This window comes from Catharus ustulatus, chromosome 2 (assembly GCF_009819885.2).
Source record: "Catharus ustulatus isolate bCatUst1 chromosome 2, bCatUst1.pri.v2, whole genome shotgun sequence".
Classification (NCBI taxonomy): domain Eukaryota; kingdom Metazoa; phylum Chordata; class Aves; order Passeriformes; family Turdidae; genus Catharus; species Catharus ustulatus.
The window spans coordinates 16,553,611-16,575,652 of NC_046222.1; the positions used below are offsets into that span (position 1 = coordinate 16,553,611).

The 22,042-nt window shown below is 38.6% G+C and overlaps 2 protein-coding genes across 8 annotated transcripts; one reads left to right on the plus strand and one right to left on the minus strand.

Moving 5' to 3' along the window:
• Positions 1 to 216: 216 nt before the first annotated feature.
• Positions 217 to 17,940, minus strand: USP16 (ubiquitin specific peptidase 16). 5 transcript variants are annotated; one of them, XM_033051853.2, is made up of 18 exons: positions 17,866 to 17,940; positions 15,912 to 16,010; positions 14,084 to 14,265; positions 13,371 to 13,474; positions 11,996 to 12,099; positions 10,113 to 10,291; positions 9,029 to 9,121; positions 8,259 to 8,389; positions 7,837 to 7,924; positions 7,225 to 7,303; positions 6,269 to 6,360; positions 5,489 to 5,545; positions 4,457 to 4,624; positions 3,211 to 3,880; positions 2,849 to 2,943; positions 1,561 to 1,647; positions 1,147 to 1,300; positions 217 to 537 (listed from the first exon to the last, which is right to left on the minus strand). In XM_033051853.2, exons 2-18 carry the CDS (start codon positions 15,970 to 15,972, stop codon positions 413 to 415), a joined length of 2,469 nt encoding a protein of 822 aa, XP_032907744.1. In that variant the 5' UTR covers positions 15,973 to 16,010; positions 17,866 to 17,940; the 3' UTR covers positions 217 to 412. The 5 variants fall into 5 exon arrangements, with proteins under 5 accessions (XP_032907744.1, XP_032907743.1, XP_032907745.1 ...); XM_033051852.2 differs by having other exon boundaries at positions 17,800 to 17,907; XM_033051854.2 differs by lacking the exon at positions 17,866 to 17,940 and having other exon boundaries at positions 14,164 to 14,265; positions 15,912 to 16,001.
• On the plus strand, positions 17,713 to 21,859 carry RWDD2B (RWD domain containing 2B). Of its 3 annotated transcripts, XM_033051859.2 has the most exons (6): positions 17,717 to 17,805; positions 18,402 to 18,553; positions 18,672 to 18,890; positions 18,982 to 19,049; positions 19,644 to 20,009; positions 20,720 to 21,859. In XM_033051859.2, the coding sequence occupies exons 2-6, from the start codon at positions 18,545 to 18,547 to the stop codon at positions 20,955 to 20,957; spliced, it is 900 nt and encodes a 299-aa protein (XP_032907750.1). In that variant the 5' UTR covers positions 17,717 to 17,805; positions 18,402 to 18,544; the 3' UTR covers positions 20,958 to 21,859. The 3 variants fall into 3 exon arrangements, with proteins under 3 accessions (XP_032907751.1, XP_032907750.1, XP_032907749.1); XM_033051860.2 differs by lacking the exon at positions 18,402 to 18,553 and having other exon boundaries at positions 17,713 to 17,805; XM_033051858.2 differs by lacking the exons at positions 17,717 to 17,805; positions 18,402 to 18,553 and adding an exon at positions 18,043 to 18,361.
• Positions 21,860 to 22,042: the final 183 nt, after the last annotated feature.

The window sequence follows — 22,042 nt, forward strand, 5'->3', positions numbered from 1 at the left end:
AAAAGAGAGCTGAAGCTGCAATTGTCTAGGCTCTTAAGATGTGTAGGAAGAAACATTTTCTTATGCTTGGAACCCAGGTCTAAAAAACACATGGGAACGCATGATAGCCAAGATTAACTACAGTTCAAAAGTAGAGCTGGTTGCTTTAAAATGAAAAAAACCTGCTGACCAAGATTTATATCAAAACCAAAATTACTAAACAAAAACACAAAGCTGTAATTTTGAAAAAAGGTTTTATTGAAAAGTAGTGGAAACACTGGAAAAAGTATAAGTTAACCGCTTGTCTGTGTCTAAAATGCATAAAGTGAATTCCTGCTATACAGTAGCTCCAACATGTTAACATGATTAGCAAATCTGCCTTCTTTCAGACCTCCAAAGGTGGCTGCACACACAAGAAGGCTCTTCTGATGAGTTAGAGCAGCCTCTCATAGAACAGAAGATAGGCTTGGGAGCTCAGCACTTTGGACACAGAGACAGGTTGTACATGGGTATCACTGATGTGGAACCACTGACCTTTGATTGGCTCAGTTTCTGAAGCTGTGAAAGGAAAAATTGCAGAGTAAAAGTTACTACAAAGAATTGAAGCAATCAGTTTTATTACTGTTCTTCAATAAGAAACATAGAGTACAATCACAGAATCATTAAGTTGGAAAAGACCTCCAAGATTGAGTCCAATCTGTGACTGATCACTGCCTTGTCAACCGGACCAGAACCCTGAGTGCTACATCTGGTTGTTCCCTGAACACCTCCAGGGACGGGAACATCACCACATCCTTGGGGAGCCCCTTCCAATGCTTAACTACCATTTGGTTTTCCTTTCTTCCTGATGTCTGAGCTGAACCTCCCCTGGCATTGAGGCCATTTCCTCTCATTCTGTCACTGGCTGCCTGGGAGCAGAGCTGCGCCCCCACCTCGCTACACTCTCCTTTCTGGCTGTTCTGGAGAGTGGCAAGATCTCCCCTGAGCCTCCTTTTCTCCAGCTCCCTCAGCTGCTCCTTATAAGATTTCACCACCTTCATTACCCTTCTCTGAGAACTTACTGGCCATGGCAGGAGGGTGAGCTGGATGATCTTTAAGGCCCCTTCCAACCCAACCCATTTTGTGATTCTGTAAGAAATAATTTGTAAAATATTTCTAATGATTTACCTTGAGATTGTCCTCGAAGGACAAGATCAGAGAGGTGGTTGTTCATGGCTCTCATTTTAACATAGGCAGTGTAGTGCCCAGACCTCATTGTTCCGCTGTGTTCAACAACTCCATAGAGAGAGTACAAGACCTTTGTATTCCCTTCAGCCACGTTCTAGAAAACCACAAGTTTAGCTATGTCAGCCAAGTGCTGGGTTTTGAAGAATTCTTTGTAAATTCTTTGATTTTTTGCTGATGAAATGGAAACTGATCATTAGAGATTCATGCAAGCACTACAGTTACGAGCAGTGAAGTACAAGTTATCACACAAAGTAACAGGCTTAAAAAGCGTTCTACAAAGATTTTGCTATGCAGCTTTGTTGTGAAAGCACATTAGAATATGGGGAAGGAGAATCTGATTGTTTTCCCACTTACTTTACATTTAGCTGTACAGAAAGGAGCCAAGTCTATCACTTCTGGGAACTTGATATGCCTGTTAACCTTCTGCAGATTAAATCCAGCCTTAAACAACCAAAGTAGAGGGAAAACCCCATAATGTTAAAATGGAGCATAATACAACCATGTTAACTTACTAAATGTTTCAAATTAAAGTTTCAACAATACAAATTAGTTTTACATCACACAAAACTGGGAAAAAGCAGTTTTTAAAATTTTCTCTGATGTCCAGTATTCCAGCATTATTTCCTTGCCCCCACATGCTGCACTGGAGCACAAGCTAGAATGGCTCTTCAGCTCACTCATCCATTAATGTAATGGTAGCAGAAGTGGAAAAAGAATCAGCTCTAATGTACTTCAGTAACTATGAGGACAACTCTTGCTTCTCAGATACTGAAACATGCCTGAGGATCTGATCTTAGAGCAACTGAACTAATGCAAACTATGCTCCCACCTTAATCAAATAATCGTCCAGTATCAAACTGGAAAAAACAAAAGGACATGATGATAAATGTTATTTTCTTCATATTACAGTCTCTTGGAACAGGCTACACATTTCCATTTTCTACATGAAATTGGTTTTCATCTAATTAAAGTTGCCTCCCTTATTTTTCAAGTGTATTGACCAAAACACCAAAGAGGTTTCAATTCAGAAGAGGTAGTACTGTACTCATTCTCCTTCCTTTCCTCCTTCTCTCTTGAAAAGCTGAAGCCCTGAGTTAAATTTTTTTCTACAGCTTGGGAATAAAGAGATAAGTGACTTCAGTGTCTGTAAATAAACCTTAAGTTACTTTGCTTTCCTTTCACACTTCTTCTCCCCTACAAGGCTCAGAATTCTCTCTTTTCCACTTCTGCCAACTTTTTACTTATTTGTTACTAGTAAGGGATGCCATTTACCTCTACCTACTGAAATATATGAGCCCAGGAACAGCTGTAATAGTAGGAGACCATTAATGCTACGATTCTGCTTAATACAGTAAATAGTAAGAATAATGAGGGACTATGTTGTGAATACACTCACAAAACAGTGTTTTCCAGTTAATTAAGGGAATATTCTTTCAGGAAAACACACCTCAATGCCTTGGAGACCACAAAACACAATGCGGCACACTAATGCCTTTCAAACTTTGGGGAAAAAAACAAGTGAGTTTAACAGAAAATAGAAGTAACACTACCATGTTTTTAAGTTAAGCTAGTACTATATGCTTATGTACACATATATTCATATTAACCTGAGGCTTTATACATGCATCAGCCTGCTACTTACGTGCTGAAACCTCTTCAAGTGAAGGGTTAAAATTGGAGGAGCTAGAGAGATGAGCATCTGCTTTTTGGCATTAGTATAAGCATACTTCTTTTCACCTGCAGAAGAGAAAAATCACCGAAGACTAAAACAAGTGTTTTATATCAAAACAAATGTTACAGCATGAAATGTATTTTCCCTGTGCAAACTATTACAATGTCATTTACTACAAGAACTGAGAAGCTGAGCATTCCCCTTTAATATGATGAATGAAAGTAGACAAAGTTATACAAATACCACTTTAGGGATAATCCCCCCACCCTTTACCCACTCAAGAAGCAGACAAGCATATATTTAAAGTTTTCTTTTTAAAAAGTCTGTCATACTTTTTATGTTGTTCTTTGGTCCACAATGCCTTTGCGTACACACATCACACAGTAGTTTATTGGTCTCGGTAAGCGTTTCATTACGGGTAAATTGATACAAGCAATGGTGGATGGAATCTTCCTCAGGGTTCAGCTCTTCCCTGTTTGCCAGAGTACAAAACGCTGTTTCGGGGTCATCCCTAGATACTTCGCATGTCTTGTTAGGAACAGGCTGAAGGCCATCCAAGGTACTCGTGTCAGATTCACTGGCACCCAACTGGAGTTTTGAGAAGTCCGTAGCAAGCTTTTCCTCGTCTTCATTGTCATCATCCTCTTCTTTCAAAGACAGGTTGTCAAGGCCATTGACAAACTTCACAGGAGAATCTAAGCCTTCCATAGAGAGATCTGTGACAGACTCGTTTTCTTCACACTCTTCTTCTGGCTTTCCTGCATTTTCATGCCTGCTCTCAGTTTCTGAACTATTTCCCTGTATACTCAAGTCTTTCTGAGTTAAGCAGTGATCTTCGCAATCATGTGATGATTCCTCTTCTTGCTTCTTCTCAAGAGTTTCAGAGCTCATTTCAGTCTCTGATTCTTGGTTGTATTCGACATCTCTCTCTGGCTGTTCAGTTGCAGAGAGATCTGTCAAGTGAAGCATTTTTCCTTGAAGTTTTTGCTGCTGGCGTTGGCTCTGCACATTTGGACACATAATAAACAAGAGAAAAAAAAACCAAAGTAAGTATAAATTGCATTTAGCATTTCTTACCACTTCTTTATCAGAATGTTTCTTGCATGCCATAGATGCACAAGGCAGGAGGGGGAAGAATAATCTATGATTTAATGATCAGAGGTGATCAGTTCCACTAATTTATGCTCACTCAGGTGTAGTTCCCACTGCTCCTTGTTACACAGTAACATCAAAATACAGCTAATGATGCCCTTGCTATCTTCCTGATCTTTCTTGAGTCTGTATTCTAAAGTTTTGTGAATATTCTTGCAATTAATGACTGGAAAACAGTCTGATACAAATTAAGGCTACTTCAGACAGGTAACAAATTCTACTGGATATTATAATATCATTCCTACAGAGCAACGCTCAACAGAACATCTTGCAGCAAAGACATGGATATAATTGGTCTTTTCAGTTGTACATTTGAAGGAGAAGAAATTCTAAGCTGTCTCCTCCTTCATGTAAACTAAGGAAACAAAAAATAATTTCTTTTAACAGAAATAGCCAGCACAAAGTGAAATACCTATCCAAACCAACCTTAGCTTGTTTTTTGGTCTGTTTCTTCATTTTTTTCTGAAGGTGTTTACTCATAGCAGGGGGCTCATATTTCTGCTTAAGGTAATGGTCCTTGATTTTATCCTCTTCATCTTCAGATTCTTTTTCTTTGTTTTTTTTAGTGCTTTCTCTCTTTGTAATTTTCACTTTCTACAAAAGCAAAAAAACCACAGAACAACCACAGAAACAGAGATGTTATCTGAGTTTTCAGCTCAAATGTAACATTTTAATGATGTAACATACATGTAACTCACACCCTGATGTTAATGGCAGGAGTGTCTCACTCCAGAGTCCATATGAAACAGAATGAAACAGTAAGAAAAGTAAGGCTATCGAGGGCCAAATTCTAAACTTGTAAAGGGGCAACATCACCTTTGCCACTGACAGATCTCATTAAATGCATCAAAGAGTAATGTTTAACACAAGCAGAGACATTTGCAGTTGAACTGCCTGCCACAGAATTTGTTTGCTTTTGCTAAAATGAAACTTGTTTGTGGCAGAAGTTATGATCCCTTTGGTTCTTGGGATTTCATTCCAATATTTATGAATAAGCAGTGCTACACAAAAAAATCTGAAATATTACATATACAGGTTATCAATAAAAAACACAAAGCAAATCAAGTACTTTGAGTGTCTGGAGATTGGTCAAATAAGTATTCATATACTATCCTATCAACATTTCTTAATTTTATTCCATAACCTGAATATTAGAAGTGTTCTTGGTGCAGCAAATGGATAAAAACCCAAACCCCCAAAGAAGTTAACCAACCTATGTGATTTTCTAGAGACAATTTATGAGCCACAACTTACAGGAATGACTCTCAATAAACATCTTATTCTCTACCTTTCTGTGCAATTTTGACTTGCTAAAGAGACTTTTAGAAAGAAGCTTAAATGCTCTTCCTAATGACTGTATGATAAGTCATTACAAAGTCAAACAAAAATAAGTCATTACAAGTCAAACAAAAGTTGCATATAAAAAAAGCTGAGAAGCACCTATGTACTATTTCTTACCTGAACATCTAGTACGGGAAGCGACAAATCAAGGAAGGACTCATGGACCAAGGATACCTTTAAATGAACAATCAAGACTCCAATTTAATTTTGTTTGGAAGTAGCTGGCTTGCTGTCAATAGGTGTATTTGCATGTTTGCATTCAAGGCCTGCTTTTACTTGTGCACACAACTGTGAAACACAGTTCATTTACCTCCACATAGTTTCCAATGACCAAAAATCCAGCAGACACACAGAAATGAACAGGACATACTTTTATGAATTTCAGTTATCTAGTGAGACTGCACCCTAATTAGGGTCCTAAGGGACTCATAGCTGTAATCTATCAATATGCAACCAGCCCATTTGCAAATACACTCAATTATTTCATTCTCAGGATATATTATCCCAGTAGTGCCTTCTTAACTGTTCTGGCAATCCCATGGTCTTTTCATTGTGGGACAGGGGAAAACATAATCCTCTAGATGAAAAAGAAAAGGGCCCCATAACAATTACCTTGCTCTATGATCTGTACCACTGGAAGGTGTAAACTGGTAATCTAGGAGGGAATTCTGACAGAGGCAGCTTGCTGTTGCTGACCTCTTTTTCTGGAAGGCTTTTGAAAGGAACTGAAAGATGAACTTTAAAACACAAGGGGAGAAAGATTCCAGCCAAATCATGCTCCTTTTTGAAAAGCATGCAGCTAGTCAAGTCTTATTTCTACTGACAGTCACTTTGGGGTTCTCCTGCAGATTACAGGACATAACACGCCAGGTTATTCAGATCAGGCATTTTACTTACAGTTCTGCATTCTTCACACATAATTGTGCTGGTTAATTCTCCACCAAAGATTCGATCTACAAAACTTTGTATTCCCTTTTTCTTTTCATATTCTGAGAATTCAAAAAGTATATAGTAAAGTTTAAAACATTACATACAGTATACTGGCAACCAATTTCATTATGGCACATTGAATAAAAAAGGAGAATACATCATGCAAGGTGTATGATGGAACATGTTGGCCTGTTCTGGTTTCCTCAGGATAGCAAGTACAGCAAGATCCTTAAATTAAGGATCTTTTCTGTATCAAAAGAATGGGGGTAAAAACACATTCCCCTAACACAGCTTGGTTAAACCATACTTCTACCACTTCTTCTGCTCAAAAGCATATCCCTATTTTCTCAGAAGTAATGCATCTCAGTAAGAATTTCTGTTTTCTCTCAAGATTGAAACAACTGTCTGAACTTAAAAAACATGCACCAACTTCTGTCTGACAAACAAAAGCATTTTCCTCAAGTTGTAATTTCAGAGGAACACAGTCTGAATTTAAATTGGCAGTTCATCTCCTAAGTCATGTTGAAAAGTTTAAAAATTCTTCTGTTCATTGTTTGGATTTTTTTTATACTACTGTTAAGTAACAATAGACTATTAGTGGTTGCATAAATTATATTCACATACTAGTATTTTAATTTCTTACATGTTTGAATGATTAATCACTGCCCAAACATATTTTAATGTATGATGTCTACAGAATCAACCCTTATCCTGTTGAGAAGGAAATGTCACCAAGTTCGGCAAGACATTTAAATATAATCTAAAACTATTGAGCCTCTTATTGTAGATACACACACACTCAAGAGGTGGCATAAAGTTATACAAGTAAACATGTATCTTTTAGTTGATACTATTAATGTTACTTTATATTCTTCAATAAAAGAGATTTTACAAGTTACTAATGCTGTGATAATTTATTTTACCTTTAATTTTCTTTTTAAGTTCTTCTTCATTTTGTTTGTTAGAGTCACTCAGCGCCTTTAGTATTCCAACACTTATTTGCTGAAATTTTCAAAACAAATATACTCTGTAAAATTTCCTAAACAGATTAAGTTAGCTACTTCATTTTCTGATGTGGTTCAGATGGAGGAAAAAGTATGAATGTTACCAATTAAGAGAATCAATACAAACAACACAAATACCTGTAGAACCACACAGTAGTTCCTGTACATATCACAAAAAAAAAATTCAACTGAGAAGATGCAACCATAATGTTCCAATTAGTATGTAAGAAAATCAGTCTAAGGACAAAACATGTGCCCAAATTAAAACTGGCAAAAAGCCCCTGTGGAATTTCTACAAGTGTGTTTCAGAAATGAAGATGTAAGGACATTATTTACAGTGACTACACATACTCCAAACCCACTTTTTCTGTGGATTCTCTGCTAAAATGCTTCATGTGAGTGCTGTGGACAGCACAACCATGCTACAGAGGCTGATAGAAAGTGCTTTCTGAGCTATTTCTCCCCCCAGCAGAAGAAAGAGTCTGGTTTTGGGTATGAAGAAGAATGCACAGTTATGACTTTAGCACTCACCTGGATTTCTTCTGCTCTCATTCCATCAAGTAAATAACGAAGCAATTCATGACTATCTTGCTGCTGATAACCTTTGAATCGTATTGCTCTGTTAAATGAAGTTGTAAAGTATAACTGAACTCGGAGATAAGGCAAAAGCAATTCACACCAAACACACATGGACAAAGTCTCCAGAATGTATGTATATAAAAGCAACAAGTGATCACATATATTTTCTAAAAATATGATGCCAGATACTCAGTATGTCACTGAATATCTTTCATTTTACTGCTATTCATTTGTATTTTGCTCTTCTTTCTAAAACTGTTAAGTGTTCTACAAATTTTATATGCTGTGTTTTGTGCTAGAGAAAAAAAAAAAAGAGGAAAAACTGACAGTCTTAATTCACACTCATTATAACGTGCAATTGTACAGATACTCACTTTTTACAAACCTGAGCAAAAAGTTCCTTAGGAGTCACTACCCCTTTTTTTGTCTCTTGCATTTCTGTCACAAACTGATGCATGGCTAGTGTTAAAGGACCTGGCTGATCTAGTTTTATTAGCTGAGGTTCCTGTTTGAAAGAAAAGCAACAGAGTTATTTTGCCTTAATTCAGTGGCAGATTCTTTCGCAGTAAGTTTTTCCTTTTCAGTTCCTGAAAACATTATTGTCAAATAGAATACACAAACCTCCAAAATGGCAATAAGTTAATCTGCGTGGTTTATCATGAAACAATAGCAAAACTCAGTTATTTATTACTTAGTTCAAAGTCTGGATTTCTTGCCTCCACTAGGAAAAAAGCCTTTTCTTTAAAAAGGTTGTGCATTTTCTTTGCTGTCTAAATCTCTAACTGCAATAATAGTGTGTTATTTAAGTTATTGCTACAGACATCCTCTAATTCCCTATTTTGCATTTAGACAAGTAGCACTATAGCAAGAATGACACATTTTCATCCTGTAAATGACATCATCATAATGCTAGCACTCCTTCTACCACGAGTATTGAATCACTGCTCTTACACTCTGAACAAAATACCTCCACTGACTTCAGCAAGAGCTTCATCACTGATTTCCATAAAGCTGCTTCTGATTTTACATCCCAATCTTGTTAGTATTTAGCAGGAACAGCTTGAAAATTGACAGATAAGTATTGCTTGTTTCCTTAACAGACTGGAAGGTGAGGACAAACACTATGGAGGTCAAAGCATATTACCATGCAGAGCTCAGGTGACTCAATTTTAATTGTTGTGCCAGGCATTTTAGCTTCTTTAAGCAGCTCCCTCAGGACTGGAGTTTGTGATAAATTCTGTAGAACATAAAAGACAGAAAGAGATTGGAAAATGGGGACAACAGGAAGGGCAGCTGAACTGCACTAGTCATGGAATTTGTAACAACCAGTTTAGCAGCAATTTATTTTCCCAAATACAGAACTAAAGTGGTTAATTACCATTCTAAAATCCCCACCTGTGTTTAAGACTTAAAGGTCCCATATAGCTAATGGGACTTTCAATGCCCTCTATAAATATTACTTCATATTGCAGAAACCCTAAATATATTTTTCTTCTCAGACTGTTTGACAAGTGTATTTACTAGTCTCTGTTTCTAAAAAAATCTAAGGATAAAATGCAAGCATGTGCATTTGCTTGGTTTAAAAAGTGTTTAAAAATAAATCAAAAGCAGTTTATTAAAATCTGCAAGAACAGTGGGAATTTTGAGTAAAGCTTCAGTATCAAGAGCCAGAGCACAAGAACACATCAGTTTCAATACACATGAAAGAACAAATTTATTCTACACTTCTTAGCTGAAGAAATAACACAAGATGGCAATGCCTGCAACATGCTCATCCTGTTTTTTTCATCCAATATTTAGCTTTGATTTCCTGCTGCTCAGAGAGACATTTTTATTGAAATAAACACCCATGGTCTTTAAGTACTAATCCCTTATAGTCTAAGGGATCACAAGGGTGATATGTCACACTATTTCATATTTTTAAAAAATAACTAGAAGTTGGTATGCTTATTTAATGTCAGAGAAAAATGCTGTCCCTCAAGGACAAGGTAGTTTATTGTATTTCCCCGTACAGCAAGTCTCAACCTGCAGCTCTGTTTCTTCATATTTCTCTGGGCCAACACACTATTTTTAGAAAGAAGCCATCATTCCTGGCAGATAAAAAAAATCACATTCTAAGTGTGTCACTGTAAAATGCTGGGGGCAGGGCTGTTGTGGGCTGTTTTGCATTTTGTTAGCAGCTTTTCTTCCTATTCAATGTTTTTCTAAAAACAAAGCAAGTCTTGTACCTGCATCACTGCATTAAAGAAACACGTATTCCCCAAGTTACTAAGTCCTTTCACAGCGACTTCTCCCTTAGCACTTGCATGAGAATTTTCTTCTTTTAGTGAATCTTCTTTTTCTTGCTCATTTTTGCTGTCTTTTTCTACTTTTTTATTTTCAATTTTTTTGTTCTCTTGTTTTTCTACTGAAATAATAAAAACATATCACATATTAACACAGTTATAGGGTATAGACTAGGAAAGAGTATTATAGCCAGCAGCAATCTATGATGTTTAGAGCTTATACATATGATAATTAATTCTTTAATTTTTAAATATTAAACAACTGGCTTAGGTTCTTATATTGTCTAGGTAACAGAAGTTAAAAAATAAACAGAACAAAACAACAAATCATGAACCCCCTGAAATGCCATTTTAAATCAGCAAGCAAATTAAACATCTCTTGGCCCACAAGCCATTCATGTCAACATCCTCTGAAATTCTTCAAGTGTTATCTTAAATTTTATTGCTGTCAAAATCACCTATTTGAGGGCTTTCTACAACATCCAACAAGCTCCCACTCATATTCATTTCATGTACCTAAGCAGATGACACTGAAAGGGTTATAATCTTCAAGACTAGTTAAAAATATTTTTCCCCAAACTATTTTGGTGCATTGCTGAAAATTTCAATGGCCTGTTTAATAAAGCTGTAAGAGAGTTCCAGGCAGCTTTCAAAATAACATCCACACTGGTTCTGCCAGTTTGGCAGTCGGCTATTGATTAGGTTTCTGGTAAATAGGGCTGAGAGCTAATACCAACTCTAAAATCAAGTAACACAAGTTCAGAGAAAGCAAGGAAAACAGACAATGCAATCAACAGATGGATGGACAACACCACACAGAACACATGAAACAAGCAACAACTGCACCCAGGTATTCATTGGTTCTCCAGTTCAAACCCAAGAAGAAAATTCTGGCAACTGATATAAGTTCAAGTGTTTATCTGGGAAAGACTGACCACTCAAAAAACTCTGCTCCCTGTGGGAAAACCTCAGCTGCTTTCTGAAAAAATTGAAGTCAGAGACAGCCACGTGGCATTGCTGGATGTTTGTGTTCCATCTCCCACAGAGCCTGTGATTTCACCCAAGTGTAGGAATTTCTGTAGTCATTTGTTATAACATTTATTTTCATATGCAAATTCTTCCAAGTTTTCTAGTGGAAATACCTTGTACAAAATCAGTTTTCCTATTAGGGAAACTAGGGGTTTTTGCTGGGTTTGTTTTCTTTTAAACAACTGTATTTTTCAGAGAGACTGCAGGCTGGACACAATATTTTAGAGTTCTAAAAGCACTGCAGCTGCCTATACTCAATGTACAGACCCAGTGACAAAACCTCTGCATACTACTCCTTTCATTAGTGTATGTGCTGCATCATCTGGAGACTTAGTCATTCCTGATACATTCACAAATACCCACAAAAAGACTAAAAAATTAAATTATCTTTAAGCAAGGGCAATTTTTCTTTAGATCTCAAGACAAGCTGAGCAACACTGATGAATAAACACAGCACTGTAAGTACTGAAAGTCAAATGTCTATTTGCAGAAAAACTGAAATGTCACATTTTAAAAAAAGTCACAGTAAAACTGTCTTTTTTCCTCCTCTTCTTGTATGTCTTGTCTGTAAAAGTTTAGGGGATGCTGAGCAAAATCCTGATTTAATTAGGTCTATGGGCTAGGATGTTAATTATGCTATCAGAATTGTGACAAAGAAGATAAAAAATGGGAGAAATTAGTTTTTCCCTTTACCATAAGGTCCTAAATCTAATTTACTGTAAATTCTCAATTTATAGTACTGTCTCCGACACTTAGGAGACCTTCTGATTTACTGTATGTACACTATAATTACTTACCTGCATGTGATGAGTCAATACCAACTTGTTTTCTAACAAAATCCACAGTCTGGCCCAAAAGTGTTGAAGTTTTATATGGAACTTCATTATCACATAGGTAGCACCTGTCTCCGCCGCCCCCAAAAGAAAACAATTAATCCTATTTTTTTTTCTATTATTAAAAAATCCTAAACTATTTACTTACAAGTAAATACTTAATTGTATTTAGTAATCTGCTTTAGAGAAAATTGTGGGAGAAGCTGTAGTCATAAAGGCTCGAGAAGGGTAAAACCCTGACAGAGCAAAAACAGCTGAAGTTTTATACCTGCCAATTTTGTAGTTCCACCCAATCAACTCTTTGAAGAAGCAAAAGGTACTGGTACTTCTGCATTTTGGAAAACACCAATTACAATTCGTAAGCAGACCTCAGGATTACCATAAATCAGACTCAATTTTCTGATATTAAAAGCAGAAGAAGTCTGCAGCAAAGTGTTTCCCCAAATCTCAAGCATCCCTGGCACTAGCTACAGTCATCACATTTCCTCATATCTCATTAAAGAAATTGGTTCAGCTTTTGGATCCTTGATTGTTTATCTATTGTCTATAATAAAAGCAAAAGCAGTTTTGATCAGAATTTTGGTACTAGGCCCATTGTGAAATACAATTCTTGGCTGTGAGTTTGTTTTATAACTAATGTACAGCCAATATATCAATATTTTAATCATTCCTTGTTTGTATAACAAAGAAATTCTAGAATGAAGTGAAGCCATCAAGTATGATCAAGTAAATAGATAATGTTATATAAAATGAACATAATGACAGACACTAAGTTGCAAAACCTTATTACTAAGCAAAACAAACACTCTTTATGGTCAAGTACAATATTTCTATATAGCACAGTTTAGAAAATTAGGGCTTCCCCTTATATATATAATGGTATATTTACTTTTGAGAAGCAAAAACGACCAGGGACATGGATTTGTATTGCTTGATCCAGTAGCATCTCACAATTCTAGCTGCGCTTCCTGCCCATATGTGGTATTAAAAAATCGCATTTACCAAGGAGATAAAAGCTAGGTGGTCACTAAGTGCACATTAAAAAGAACCTTTTCCCAAGGTCAAAACTTAAGATTTAGAGCTACAGATCAACATTTGTTTCCATGTGTCAGTATTCTCACCAAGTAAAAGTAGTAAAATACGAAGTCAACCACATCTACTAGTTGGTCAAGTTAAAACTTCAATTATGAAAATTTTCTAATCATAAATTTTACAAGAAAATAACACTTATTTGGCAAATATGCCTAGAGAGAAATCTCAGAATTCACAAAGAAAGGACAAATTATACTTCAGCCTCTGCTGCCCTCCAGCTCTGTCTTGTGCTGCCTGACAAACTCACCACACACTCCAGTTGTCCAAACTGAGAACCAAACAGTGGGGATCTGATCTTGGTGTTTGATAATGCTTTAAAGCATGCTGGTCTGGAGAATTTCTGTCACAGCCCTACAATATTGATAACCACAAGTGTCAGAAAATCCATTTGACTGTCAATGAAACAAAGTCAGAGTAAAAACAAAGTATTACAATCAAAACTTTTCAATTACATTCAGGTAATTGGGATCAACAGATGGCTATTTTAAAATACTTATTTCTGCAGATAAGTAATTTATCAGATGCAGAATAAAGCTGCTATGGACTGAACATTTAATGAACAGATTCCAATCTGAACACCTCAAAGAATGAAACAGAATCAAAATCTCTTCAGCATGCAGAGTTCTAAATTTCATGAAGTAATATGAGCATTAAGATCTTGTAAAAAAATCACAGATTAGAAGCATTTTGATTTCCTCAGCAGAATGATTCGAACTTTCCAGGAAAACCAGTCCTCAAGATGGTATTTTAGCCTTAAGCCTGCTAAATGCCTTTGGGCCATCTTCCAAATACTTCATTTGACATTTTAAAATCACCCTCTACAGTGTATAAAGTCATCTAGGTAGCACCATCTTCCCAATAAGAGAGAGGGAACATAAGAGTTTAATTAGAAACTCTCTTGTTCCACTGTATTACAAGACACCAAAAGGTATTAAGACAAATTAACAACAAAAGAGATACCCTATGGCCACATTTTAGGCATAACCATATCGAAGTGCCTTCATCAGCCTCCTGCTCCTCAGCCTTCTCTTGTGTCTTACTGTCTGCCTTGCAGTCCTGACAAACATGCCATTCCACATTCTGCAGTGCCTTTCTCACATGCCCTTGGTCCAGTCCTTTACGAATATGGTTGCACACAGGTTCTACAAATTAAAAAGCACAAGAAAGATGTAGGGAGCATAACAAATGCAAGCACTGAAGACACAGGCAGCAATCCAGAACCTAGGACAGTCTTTCCAGAGGCAAAGAAACACTGACAATTTATCAGAGCATCAGAAAGAAACCTTTTGTAACCACCATTCACAATCTGGTGTACTGTCGCTGCATCCTAAACTTCACTTTGAAGTGCTTTTATTGCTCAGATAGTGTGACAGTTCTGAATCCATCTTTGTTGAGGAAAGATTAGAACCTCAAGATTGCAAACTTCTGCTGGCATAAACTGAAATTGGTGCAAATATTTGTACCTATAGTTCTGTTCCTGTCCAAGATTACTGGATTTTATCAAAGTGCAAATGCTAGCCAACAAGAGACAAACACAAATCTTTAGCATTCTTTAGCCTTTCTGAAAAACACAAGCTTCATCCACAACCTCAAAATTATCATTTAAAAAGCAAACAAAAAAATTTGTATATTGGCAACTCCTGTTAGAGTGGAATTATTCACCATGATCAGTCTTAAGTTTCATTTATGGCTTTACAGGTCTTTGTCATCGTAAGACACCCTATTTATAGGCAAAAAAATAGAGATGCCAGCAGCAGGTAAAACATAACTGATCTCTGCAGGAGAAAAAGAGGAACACCCACAGACATTGGCCCTGACTTCAGGAAACAAAAAAGCCCCCAACATCCCCAAGAGACAAACCAGACAAAAACAACTAAAAAAGACATCCATTAGAGACAGAAACTAACACAACAAGAGCAGGACAATCAGGAAACCAAAGCAGAGTGGACATAAACAAGAAATCTATGCTTCTATCAGGAAATTTATACAAACCACCACACCATCCCACCAAGCCTCCTCAAACTCTAAGTGCTCTCTCTCCCAACTAAATTAATCTGGTTCAACTCGCTTCCCCAGCTGGGATCAACAAAAAAAAAAAGATGAGAAAGACACAATCTGTGACCTGGCAGATAAGGTGGTAGAAAAAAATGCAACACAACACCAGTAAAAACAAAAGCTACAATAATGAGGGTAAAGAAGACAGAAAAAGAAAAAAAATCAGCACAGGTGAGATCCAGTGGAGCCAGGAGAATAAAATTTAGCATCTGGGATTAGGAACTATTAGGAACAGAAGAACAAAAAGGTTCTGGCCAAAGTACACTATGACAGCTGAAGTGTCCCGAGTCAATACCAAATTAGCTGCTAGAATAAAGGCAAATTGCTTCAGAAAAAGTATTTTAGTCACAGCTTTTACTGCTAAAGAAAGAATCTGCTGCAAAAAACTTTTCATTAGGAAAATGCAACTTAAGCTTGGCAGCTGACTTCACAAACCCTTTATATTCTGAGCAATTTTACACAAGCTGTATCAGTAAAAAACCGTGCGTTTGAGTTTCCTGAAAAACCAGAAACTCAGTTTTCAAGACAGGATTATTATTTTCCAGCATACTTAAAAAAGTCACGACAACAATATTTCTTTTTAGACTTGAGTTTCAATTAAAAATCCAGATTTTGTAAATGAGACTTCAAAGCCAGTGACTAGTGTGAAGGCCTTTTAATGTTACTCAGCTTTCAAGCCTTCTTTGAGATTAAAAGAAACATTAGGTCCACAGACTTCTCCAAGGAAACATACTCAGTATATCCGGAGACTCATCAGACTGTGCAGTTTTGCCTTTGATGCGTTTCTTCCCCATCTTTGTTGTCTGTAATTGTTCCTAAAAGGAACAGTGACCTAACAAAGAAAAACAGTAAGATTAGAAAGCAGCTTTGGTTTTCCTTGTTCATTGGTACAAAAGTTATTTCTATGGCCAAGCTGTCCTTTAAGATGAATTAACTTGCTTTGATATGATTTTCAAAACAAAATATTAATTACATTTTAACTTGAAACAATTGTAACTGTTGTATAGACAAGATCACAGTGTGAATTACAAAACCCAAATGATTTCAAATGTTAAATCAAAAGCACTGCACAAAATACCAAGACTGGAAGCTTCAGGATCAAAAATCCTATAAACCTTAAGGACTTTAACACCACAGGGATTTTATGAAAAAGAATTGGTTTTGTCCCAATTAAATCTTGAAGCATTTGCAACCTTTTCATTTTGTTTACTGCAAATTCCCTGGGTCTTTGATGAAGTCTGACACAAGTAAAATACTTCTAACATATTTGAAAATATACAGACAATGGAAATTCCGATTTTTCAGTTTCTTTACTGGGGATGATTTATCATTGCCTTCCCCACATATGAAGCAAATAATTCAGATGAGTGTGTTATCTACTATACCTGTGGACCCTTCTCAACAAGAGTGATCTACAGAGTCCTAAACCAAGTGCTTGGCTTCAGATAGGTGGCTACTACACATGTGATAGAACATTTTTAGTTTCTAGCCTGTAGCCCCTGCACTTCACCTGACAAAAGATCATTCAAAAATCTCAGGTAAACTTAAAACTCAACATATGTTGTACAGTGAAAACAGGGAAGCTAAAAGGGTTCAAAAGCAAGTCTAGCTTAACCCTGCTGTCCACCCTTCATGTAAACACAACCAGCACTAAATCTATATGAATTAATCTTTCCAAATCCATTTCTTTGCTTGTACTTGGCAGCACACCAGGCCCAGAGCACAACTGGCTGCTTGGAGCTGTCACAGCCAAAAAAAAAGTTAACCCAGACCAAGAGAATCAGAGAGAAAAACTAAGCTGGGGAGATGATGCTCAGGCATGAGGCTTAGGCATGATACTCAGAGGACATTTGTACGAAAAGCCATTTACAAACACGAGCATGTTTGCAAGAGCAGGCTATCCAGCTGGTTGGCAGCCACTTCACCGAGAGCAGAATTACCAACTTTTTCAACTTAGCATTCAACTTGTTCCGGAAAAAAAACCAACTGCTCATCCAACAACCTTCCTCTACAGCACATTTTTCTGCGAAAAGCTACAACACTTGATCTCGTAAAAACAACTTTTAATTAATAAAATCCTTTCCAAATTGTCCTTGCCGAGAAGGACAACACGTGGGGCTGTTAATTTAAGCCACGCTGTGCCTGGGTAGACCTGTCCGACAGGATCTGCACCAGCCTTTCCAGGGCACTGCCCTCACGTGGGAACGCACAGCCGAAGCGACTGAGGGATTTTGTATTTTTAAAAATAAGATAGAGCGGTCTGTAAACGACCAAACGCGCACCTGCGTTTGACTGGCACGCTGGAAAAAAGCCCTGAGAGCCTCGCTCGGGACAGCCCGGGGAGTGGTGGGCAGCAGGCCGCACCTGCCGCCAGCGCGCACCTTCCGCACCGCGGGCAGCAGGTGAGCCCCGGCCCGGCCCGCGCCTGGGCCGCCCCGCGACCCGGCCCCGCCTGCTCCCCATTGGCCCACGCCATGACTGACAGCTGCCGCAGCCAATCGGGATCCCCGCGCGTCCCGGCCGGAGAGGCGGCTGCAGCGCACCGGCGGAGCGAGTCCCGGACTGCGAGGAGAGTGGCCGAGGCGGTAGGAGCGCGGCCCCGGGGAGCTCCCGTCCCTCACCTGCCGGTGCGGCGGAGCGAACAACTTGGTGGCGCATGACTCCACCAAACGGGACAGTCCTCTCACCTCAATCACCGTGGCGGTGGTCACCGGCTGGCTGCCATGCGCACTTCCCGCGCGCTGCATTGTGGGGCCGTGACCGGGGGTGGGCGGGGAGGCGCATGCGCGGGCGCCACGCTGGCTCGCTTTCCGCTCCTCTGCCCTCTGAGGGGCTGTGCGGGAAGCGGAGCGATCGAGGGGCAGGGGAGGGTTCGAGGGGCAGGGCGGGCTCCCCAGCGCTCAGCACACCGGAGCAGCAGCCCTGTGTGGATGGCAGAGGCTGGTTTGGTGACACACCAGCGCTTCCTGTCTCGCCTCAGGGCGGCGGAAGCAGCGTGGGCTGTCATGGTGTGTGCGTGGCCCACAGTGCCCGGCGCACACGAGCCGGTTATGGTGGGCTTGTTCGTAACTATGAATATGCATTAAATCTACAGCTTCCTCGTGAGGGGAAGTGGAGGGGCAGGCACTCTCTGGCGGCAGTGACAGGACCCGAGGGCAGGACATGAAGTTGTGTCAGTTTAAGGTTGGATATTAAAAAAAAAAACCAAGTTTTTTCCCCTCAGAGGGTGGTTGGCAGCTGGAACAGCCTCCCTTGGAAAGTGGTCACTGCAGCGGCCTGGCAGAGCTCAAGAAGCATTTGGACAATGCTTTTCAGGCACAGGGTGTGACTGCTGATTTTCCTGTGCCGGGGCAGAAGTCAGACTCGATGATCCTTGTGAGTTCCTTCTAACTCAGCATATTCTGTGATTCTGTAACGTGATTTGCATAGAGTAGTTAATGAACTTTGTCCCATAATCAAGCCGTGTCTTCCCCGATTTTTTTTCTTTGCTCAGGGATCAACAGAAATGGCCAGCCAAGAAGAAGCAGAAATACAAATTTCGGAGTTAGATTTACTGTCTAGCATGTTTCCTTACGAGGAAGAGTTTGCTGTCACAGACCAACTGGCTCTAGCTGAACTGAAACACTATGTTGAAAATGAGTCTGCAGAGGTGCCATCTTCAAAAGTTCAGTTTATACTGAATGTAAAGACAGAGGTGCCTAATGCCTCAATGGTATTGTAAACACCTTTTAAAAACAATTATTGTATTATTTTGTGGAATTTCATGGCTTGTGTGGAGTAAACATTTGCTCATTTGTTTTTAGGTGGAATTCTCTATGACCTGTGCTTTACCATTTAAATATCCAGCTGTTCTCCCTGAAATTACTGTGAGGTACGACTGCTAATAAAAACATTTATAAGTTAAAGAGTGTTGCACAAATACAGTTATGGTCAGAGAAATCAGTTGGATTTCTTTGGTTTTTTTTTTTTAATGGTTTACTTCTGAATTATGCCAGGTTGACAGCACTGCTGAAGAAAAACCAAAGAAAGAAGGTTATGATTTCTCTGGTGTACTCAGCAAATAAGTGGGGGAAAGGGAAAAAGTGTGAAGGAGCCATTGCCTGGACAGAAGGGTTACATGTAGATGCTGTTCATATGTCTGATGCTCAAGAAGAGAGTCATGTCTATTTTGATAAAGCTTAAGACTCTGTGCCAGGGGAGTTTCAGGTTGGATATTAGGAAGACTTGCTTCATGGAAAAGGTGGTCAATCATTGGAAGGAGCTGCCCAGGGAGGTGCTGGAGTTGTCTCCCTAGAGGTGCTCAGTGCACTGATTTGGTTGACAGGGTGATCATTGGTCAAAGGTTGGGCTTGATCTTGGATGTCTTTTCCAAACCTGGGGATTCTATTGTTCCATGTTTTAGAAAACATGCTAAATTGTGAACACATATATCTTCATATGCATTTCTGTTTTCCTTCTTCTTTAGGTCATCATTATTAAGCCGCTCTCAGCAGATTCTCCTCAACTCTGATCTAAAAACATACTTGATGCAAAACTTCAGCGGCGAGCCCTGCATGCTGAGTGCGAGGGAGTGGGTTAAAGACCATGCAGCTGCTTACATTGACAAAGATCTCTCATCCTCCTCAATGACAGCCTCAGATGCCACACAGTCAGAAGTCACCACGTTCACTCGATTGTGGATCTACAGTCATCACATTTACAACAAGCAGAAAAGAAAGAATATTATTGACTGGGCCAAGGAGCTTTCTCTCTCAGGGTTTTGCATGCCAGGGAAACCAGGTGTTGTTTGTGTAGAAGGTTTACAAAGTAGTTGTGAAGAGTTCTGGTCAAGGTTAGTTCTTCTTTGTACTTAAATGCCATGAGTAGTTAGAATATTGCATTTTGTCATGTTGTACATGTGGCCAGGAGGTGGGAAATCCAACCACCGCCCCACCCAAGCTGTGAAGGTCTGCAAAGTATTTGTGTTTATAATAATGCGTGTGCAACTCTGAACATCCAGTGTACTGTAGATTGCAGCAGTCAAAGCAACCAGTACTGCATAGTGCACATTTATTTCTGTTTTGTTTTCCTCTGTGTCTCTCTTATAGAGGTGGACTGCAGTACCCCAGTTGTGTTAGATACGTGTGCTGTTATATCACTTCACATCCATGTTTGATTCTGCTCCCATCATTTATCCTTCTGGGTGGTGCTGACTAAATAAGCATTGTAATTTGATTGTATCAGCTAAGAGTGTGTGAGAATTCTTAGTACAGGGAAGGCAGAAGTGAGCCCGGAAATGGAAACCACATCCTCATGAACTATTTTGTGAGGAATAGCATTAAAGTTTTTCAGTCCTGAGGAGTTATCAGGAGAAGTTTGGTTTTTTTAAAAGAGGTTTGCGTGTGACTGGTATTTCTGTCACCAGCTCATGAACCATTATCTCTGTCAATCTGTATACACAAACAGAATTTATTGACTTTAGTGATGGTAGTTATCCTGTAGTATTTCCTAAGACAGTCTTTATTTTTTTAGGTAGATTAATATTTTCCCAATTGCTTTCAGGATAAGAAGATTAACGTGGAAAAGAATTCTTATTCGGCACAGAGAAGATGTTTCTTTGGAAGGTGGAGGACATGCTGAGATCCAGAAGCAACGAAAATTCTCCACTTTGGAAGAAAAATGTTTTGATGCACATGGTGCCAGGGGAAACCATATGGACTTGGGGCAGCTATATCATTTTTTAGAAGAAAAAGGATGTGCTGACATATTTCAAATGTACTTTGGGGTTGAAGGGCATTGAAGGGGTTGAAGATCAGCACAGGCCTCAGCACCTGCATTTCTAATTTAATCCTCATAACAGATTGCCTAGTTTTTCTGCAACAGTTGGTCAGATAGGGGATTAATAATTCATGATTTATGTGATGAATCCAGTTTTCAATGAAAACAAATATCCGGTGAAATCCTGAATAATGAAAATTACTATAGGAATACTTTATGGTGTTAAGGAGATTTATGGTACATACCTATTTAAAATGAAAGAAAACGTATTTGATAATCTACTGGACAGTTACAGAACTGTGATGGATGAACAGATGGAATATGGTGAATAAATATACAAAGAAGAAAAGACAAAAATGCATTGTGGGTATCTCAGGAGTGAGAACATGATGTTTACATTAATTGTTACTGTTTACGTACACTTAATGAAAACTTTTTTAAAAAAAAGTCTTCTACTTTCTACCTGTAAGTTTAGTAAACCATGAGATCAATATTTTATTTAAAAAAGAAGAAAGGGAGGGAGCACATTTACAAGAGTCTTACTCATGCTATTAAGATGAGCTAGGATGCCTACTCTAAGGCATAAGAATTTTCTGTGGGCAAAACTGTGTGTGCAGGTAAGAGAGATACCACGGTGGCTCCACTACATCAGTTATTTTGGTCTGTGTAAAAACAGCAGTGTGCCAACGACTGGGCTCATTTATAGCATGCTCCTAAACTCTGAAACGATCTTCAGCCTTCCCAGTTCGCAAGTTTTCACTCCTGTAATACGAAGTGCATTATGTTGCGTGTGTTTCTGAGTGGGATTTCAACAAAGTTGTATCAATGAATGCTAATTTTGTGGGTACTGTATCTAAGTCCCACGGTTAAAAAAGCAGACATTAGTTTCTTTGGATTAAATATTTTTATTAAATATTGATTAAATGTTTCTGTATACATCCAATAAAATCGCTGACATTCAGCTCTGTGAAAGACGTTTTCTAGGAGTATTTCATAGCGATGCCATTCGACAAGCGCGGGTGAAACTTTTCCCAAATCCAAAGTCCTTGTAAGTGTACAAGAACGCCGCGGCTCCGTAAAGCCCCCAGGTTTAAGATCGATGGATTT

Excerpts from the sequence above, each read along its gene's own strand:
- USP16 (XM_033051853.2), bottom strand. The coding sequence starts at position 15,972 with ATGGGGAAGAAACGCATCAAAGGCAAAACTGCACAGTCTGATGAGTCT. Across the intron at positions 7,925-8,258 it reads TTTGCTCAGGTTTGTAAAAA|AGCAATACGATTCAAAGGTT; the intron begins GTGAGTATCTGT and ends TTCATTTAACAG. Across the intron at positions 5,546-6,268 it reads TGTGTGAAGAATGCAGAACT|GTATCCTTGGTCCATGAGTC; the intron begins GTAAGTAAAATG and ends GTTCATTTAAAG.
- RWDD2B (XM_033051858.2), top strand. The coding sequence starts at position 18,341 with ATGAAGTTGTGTCAGTTTAAG. Across the intron at positions 18,891-18,981 it reads AGGTGCCTAATGCCTCAATG|GTGGAATTCTCTATGACCTG; the intron begins GTATTGTAAACA and ends ATTTGTTTTTAG. Across the intron at positions 19,050-19,643 it reads CTCCCTGAAATTACTGTGAG|GTCATCATTATTAAGCCGCT; the intron begins GTACGACTGCTA and ends CTTCTTCTTTAG.